The following is a 6,519-nucleotide window of genomic DNA, read 5'->3' as shown; positions in this document are numbered from 1 at the left end:
GTCGGAGTAGTTCTGCATCAATCAGGGCTGATTTACGGGGTGAGACGCAGTCCATGTCAGAACTAACACCAAGAGAGCGTACATTCCAGCATGCGATGGAGGTGTATGCGACAGTTGCAGGATGACGACCAGGTCGCGCCTGCCGTACACGCGAACCTTGCCGAGCAACGACAGCACTCTTAAAGACAGAGTGCTCCCGAGTTGCCAGTCGTGGAAGCTGAAAGTTTGCCGTCATAAAGGAGAGATGAGATGCTCATAGTAGAGAGCGCCCGGGCAAAAAATTTAAGTGAAAGCATGCATGCCCAGGTCAAACTTCCACCTCTGGACTCAGCGCTACAAATTCCAACGGAACACAGGTGTGTGACAGTTGGTGTAGTTATGAGTTGCCCCGCAGTGACCAACTGACTAGGTCTATTGCCCCGTGACCATTGGCGAGGTGCTCTTCTGCTCACCGGGCGACTGAGACAGACCGACTCAGGTGCTATGAAAGCAGACGCGCTCTGATACTCAGCATACCAGCCCCTGCTGCCGGGCTAGTAGGGTAGGGTGGACTGGGTTTCGTCTGGTCTCTCGCCTTTGACCTGTCTGGCTTGCTTAAAGCTACCAGGGGTACAAGTCCCCCGCCAGCTTAGCTCTCAGGGTCATTGGGACTCACAAGCTGTTCCGCCACGACAAGGCACCAGTCCAACAGAATCAGTGTAAGAGCAGTGTAAGATCAGTGTAAGAGCAGTGTAAGGCGTCTGAAAGTATATATTATTATCCAGTAAGTATTTAATCCACAGCGTCAACAATAACTGCATATCCAAAACAAGGCAGAGAATCTAACATTCCATTTAGTTAAGTTTGCATTCACATTATTGCTTCAGTTTTGCTAAGATCAGTGTAAGATCAGTGTAAGATCAGTGTAAGAGCAGTGTAAGATCAGTGTAAGAGCAGTGTAAGGCGTCTGAAAGTATATATTATTATCCAGTAAGTATTTAATCCACAGCGTCAACAATAACTGCATATCCAAAACAAGGCAGAGAATCTAACATTCCATTTAGTTAAGTTTGCATTCACATTATTGCTTCAGTTTTGCTAATAGTGTTAAATTCTGTCACCAAATCAAAAGGTATATCGCTCCAATATTATGGATTGATGGGAGAACGTGATTCTCATTAAACGAAATCAGAAGGCTGGCGCTGTGATCACAGGATATAATATGGAATATTACAATCGGAGTCACGTCTCAAGTGAAAAGATGTAATTGAGCCACAGTGTAAGACTTTGATAACCACTACCAAAGTATCCAATGAAAGCAAGGCATTCTGGGTAAGTCCCACAACACACGCGAGATGCCCTCAAACACACACACAGACGCTCCAGTCCTGATCCGGCACTTTAATGACCCCATTCACACAAGATCAGAGCCACGGATGTTATTGACACAAATGTTCAGTGCTATATTCTTCTATAATCAGTGCAGAAGAGATCTGATCTGAGATCTGTTTCCGGACTTCAGCTCGCGGTTAACTTTCCCAGTCTCCAGATGGCGAGTCCGGCCGCTCTTCATCCTCGGAGTCATTGGCGACCTTCTTCATCCTCAGCATGGCGGCCTTGATGCTGCGCTCTAGCTCTGAGTCTGTGCTGAGGGGCGGGGCACGTGAGGGCGGGGCTTTCTTCAGGGCCACGCCCTGACGGATGGCTGACAGGAGGCTGTCTCTGACATCAGCGCTCTCAGGGCTGGGCGTGACCTTCCGCAGCCGCTGCTGCCCGCGCTGTAGAGACGCCAGGAGCTCGTCCATCGATCCTGCACCAAACACACACTTTACTCACACAGAGACATTCAGATCATCCTCAGAATATAGCAATAAATACAGAACGCGCCGTGTTTAGGACATGACAATTAATGCCTAAATGCCTGGATAAATATGCTCAATGAGCCGTGCCAGTCCTAAACGTAAAATACACCGATCTGGAATAACATTATGATCCTAATATTGTGTTGGTCCCCCTCCATGACCCTGTGGCCGGTTCTCCACTGGTCCTCCATGACCCTGTGGCCGGTTCTCCACTGGTCCTCCATGACCCTGTGGCCGGTTCTCCACTGGTCCTCCATGACCCTGTGGCCGGTTCTCCACTGGTCCTCCATGACCCTGTGGCCGGTTCTCCACTGGTCCTCCATGACCCTGTGGCCGGTTCTCCACTGGTCCTCCATGACCCTGTGGCCGGTTCTCCACTGGTCCTCCATGACCCTGTGGCCGGTTCTCCACTGGTCCTCCATGACCCTGTGGCCGGTTCTCCACTGGTCCTCCATGACCCTGTGGCCGGTTCTCCACTGGTCCTCCATGACCCTGTGGCCGGTTCTCCACTGGTCCTCCATGACCCTGTGGCCGGTTCTCCACTGGTCCTCCATGACCCTGTGGCCGGTTCTCCACTGGTCCTCCATGAACCTGTGGCCGGTTCTCCACTGGTCCTCCATGACCCTGTGGCCGGTTCTCCACTGGTCCTCCATGACCCTGTGGCCGGTTCTCCACTGGTCCTCCATGACCCTGTGGCCGGTTCTCCACTGGTCCTCCATGACCCTGTGGCCGGTTCTCCACTGGTCCTCCATGACCCTGTGGCCGGTTCTCCACTGGTCCTTCATGACCCTGTGGCCGGTTCTCCACTGGTCCTTCATGACCCTGTGGCCGGTTCTCCACTGGTCCTTCATGACCCTGTGGCCGGTTCTCCACTGGTCCTTCATGACCCTGTGGCCGGTTCTCCACTGGTCCTTCATGACCCTGTGGCCGGTTCTCCACTGGTCCTTCATGACCCTGTGGCCGGTTCTCCACTGGTCCTTCATGACCCTGTGGCCGGTTCTCCACTGGTCCTTCATGACCCTGTGGCCGGTTCTCCACTGGTCCTTCATGACCCTGTGGCCGGTTCTCCACTGGTCCTTCATGACCCTGTGGCCGGTTCTCCACTGGTCCTTCATGACCCTGTGGCCGGTTCTCCACTGGTCCTTCATGACCCTGTGGCCGGTTCTCCACTGGTCCTTCATGACCCTGTGGCCGGTTCTCCACTGGTCCTTCATGACCCTGTGGCCGGTTCTCCACTGGTCCTTCATGACCCTGTGGCCGGTTCTCCACTGGTCCTTCATGACCCTGTGGCCGGTTCTCCACTGGTCCCTCCATGACCCTGTGGCCGGTTCTCCACTGGTCCTTCATGACCCTGTGGCCGGTTCTCCACTGGTCCTTCATGACCCTGTGGCCGGTTCTCCACTGGTCCTCCATGACCCTGTGGCCGGTTCTCCACTGGTCCTCCATGAACCTGTGGCCGGTTCTCCACTGGTCCTCCATGAACCTGTGGCCGGTTCTCCACTGGTCCTCCATGACCCTGTGGCCGGTTCTCCACTGGTCCTCCATGAACCTGTGGCCGGTTCTCCACTGGTCCTCCATGACCCTGTGGCCGGTTCTCCACTGGTCCTCCATGACCCTGTGGCCAGTTCTCCACTGGTCCTCCATGACCCTGTGGCCGGTTCTCCACTGGTCCTCCATGACCCTGTGGCCGGTTCTCCACTGGTCCTCCATGAACCTGTGGCCGGTTCTCCACTGGTCCTCCATGAACCTGTGGCCGGTTCTCCACTGGTCCTTCATGACCCTGTGGCCGGTTCTCCACTGGTCCTTCCTTGGAGCACTTTTGATAGAGACTGACCACTGCAGACCACTAAGCGTCACAATCTAGCCCTTGACAAACTCACTCAAATCCTTACGCTCAAAATCATAATGTCATAATGTTATGCCTGATCAGTGTATAATTTTAATTGACTTTGGGTCACTAATATGATTTGCAGTCAAATTCACAAAAACTGGGCTTAATTTGGTAAGATATAAAGAACTGTATTTCTGGACTGATGCTCACCCGAGTTCTGTTCTAGAGCGCTTCGGATCGGCATCTTCTCATTGGTTTGTGGAGGAGGAGGCGGAGGAAGAAGAGGAGGAGGAGGAGGTGGTGGAGGAAGAAGAGGAGGAGGAGGTGGAGGTGGAGGAGGAAGAAGAGGAGGAAGAAGAGGAGGAGGAGGAAGAAGAGGAGGAAGAAGAGGAGGTGGCGTCTGGTCTGGTTTTGCTGATGCGGATCCAGAGGGCAGCAGAATCTGCACCGGGATATCTCGCTGCTTCTGACTCCGCCCCTTCCTATGGGGGGTGGAGCTCTGAGGACCCAGGCTGATGATTGACAGGGGCTGGGAGGAGTCATCTCTACTGGAGTCATGTGACACTGTCTTTACATGAGCCGTCTGTAAGACATACTGACCCTGATGTCTCTAAACTCAAAGAAACACAGGAAAAAACACTGAAGCCATGCTGAATATGAAACTCTCACACACTCTCTCACACTCTCTCACACTCTCTCACACTCTCTCACACTCTCTCACACTCTCTCACACTCTCTCACACTCTCAAACACACTCACACTCTCTCAAACACACTCACACACTCTCTCACACTCTCTCACACTCTCTCACACTCTCAAACACACTCACACTCTCTCAAACACACTCACACACTCTCACACACTCTCTCACACTCTCTCACACTCTCAAACACACTCACACACACTCAAACACTCTCACACACTCTCACACACTCACACACTCTCACACACTCTCACACACTCTCACACACTCTCACACACTCTCACACACTCTCACACACACTCACACACTCTCAAACACTCTCACACACTCTCACACACTCTCACACACTCTCACACACTCTCACACACTCTCACACACACTCTCACACACACTCTCACACACACTCTCACACACACACTCTCACACACACACTCTCACACACACTCTCACACACTCTCACACTATAGGCGTAATGGTTTTTATACCGTACAAACCGTATTTTCTATCCCCTTACACTGCCCCTAAACCTACCCATCACACACACACACACACACACACACACACACACACACACACACACACACACACACACACACTGCCCCTAAACCTACCCATCACACACACACACACACACACACACACACACACACACACACACACACACTGCCCCTAAACCTACCCATCACACACACACACACACACACACACACACACACACACTGCCCCTAAACCTACCCATCACACACACACACACACACACACACACACACACACACACACACACACACACACACACACACACACACACACACACACACACACACACTGCCCCTAAACCTACCCATCACACACACACACACACACACACACACACACACACACTGCCCCTAAACCTACCCATCACACACACACACACACACACACACACACACAACACACAAACACACACACTGCCCCTGTCCCTAAACCTACCCATCACACACACACACACATACACACACTGCCCCTAAACCTACCCATCACACACACACACACATACACACACTGCCCCTAAACCTACCCATCACACACACACACACTGCCCCTGTCCCTAAACCTACCCATCACACACACACACACACACACACACACACACACACACACACACACACACACACACACACACACACACTGCCCCTGTCCCTAAACCTACCCCTCACACACACACACACACACACACACACACACACACACACTGCCCCTGTCCCTAAACCTACCCCTCACACACACACACACACACACACACACACACTGCCCCTGTCCCTAAACCTACCCCTGACACACACACACACACACACACACACACACACACACACACACACACACACACACACACACACACACACACACACACACACACACAGCCCCTGTTCCTAAACCTACCCCTCACTCACACACACACACACACACACACACACACACTGCCCCTGTCCCTAAACCTACCCCTCACACACACACACACACACACACACACACACACACACACACACACACTGCCCCTGTCCCTAAACCTACCCCTCACACACACACACACACAGCCCCTGTCCCTAAACCTACCCCTCACACACACACACACACACACACACACACAACGCTGCATTACCTCTCTGAAGCAGCGCAGTCTGTTGAGTGTCTTTGCTCTCTCGTTCTCCACCCATTGCTTCTGCTGCTCATCCTCAGCTCTCCTCTTCTCTCGCTTCTGCACACACACACACACACACACACACACACACGAGACACGCTCAGAGCGATGACAAGCACAAAAGAGGACTGTGAGTGTGCGTTTGAATCGGCCCCGTCACACAGGATGTGGAACTGGAATGACAGGAAGAGGAATTTATTGACAGAACGTCAGAGCTCAGTGGGGCATTCTGGGAAACGTTGGCCCATTAAAAGTTAATTTATCAAATATTATGAAATAACTGAACACATTGCGTTTGATTTCATTGGTGGATGATTTACATCCTGTTTGCATCATTCAGGGACTGCTCTCTGCACACACACACTCATGTTCTCCAGACACAAACACGTCAAGCACACGCGACACACAGCCCGTGTTCAGACTGAGCTCAGTTAGTGAAGCTGCACACACACACTCATGTTCT

General features: G+C 52.3%; 1 protein-coding gene across 1 annotated transcript in view; it reads right to left on the bottom strand.

The window, feature by feature from the left end:
* Positions 1 to 430: 430 nt before the first annotated feature.
* Positions 431 to 6,519, bottom strand: part of whamm (WASP homolog associated with actin, golgi membranes and microtubules) — a 29,310-nt gene continuing 23,221 nt past the window's right edge. The window contains exons 8-10 of the mRNA XM_079825136.1: positions 6,018 to 6,113; positions 3,883 to 4,282; positions 431 to 1,789 (exon numbers count right to left, since the gene is read on the bottom strand). Of these exons, the coding sequence (XP_079681262.1) occupies positions 1,509 to 1,789; positions 3,883 to 4,282; positions 6,018 to 6,113 (777 nt within the window). The 3' untranslated portion in view covers positions 431 to 1,508. The remainder of the gene's footprint in view (positions 1,790 to 3,882; positions 4,283 to 6,017; positions 6,114 to 6,519) is intronic.

The sequence above is a fragment of the Gobio gobio genome (genome assembly GCF_949357685.1).
Source record: "Gobio gobio genome assembly, chromosome: 9".
NCBI classification, from domain to species: Eukaryota; Metazoa; Chordata; class Actinopteri; order Cypriniformes; family Gobionidae; genus Gobio; species Gobio gobio.
This window is presented reverse-complemented; position numbering and strand designations above follow the sequence as displayed.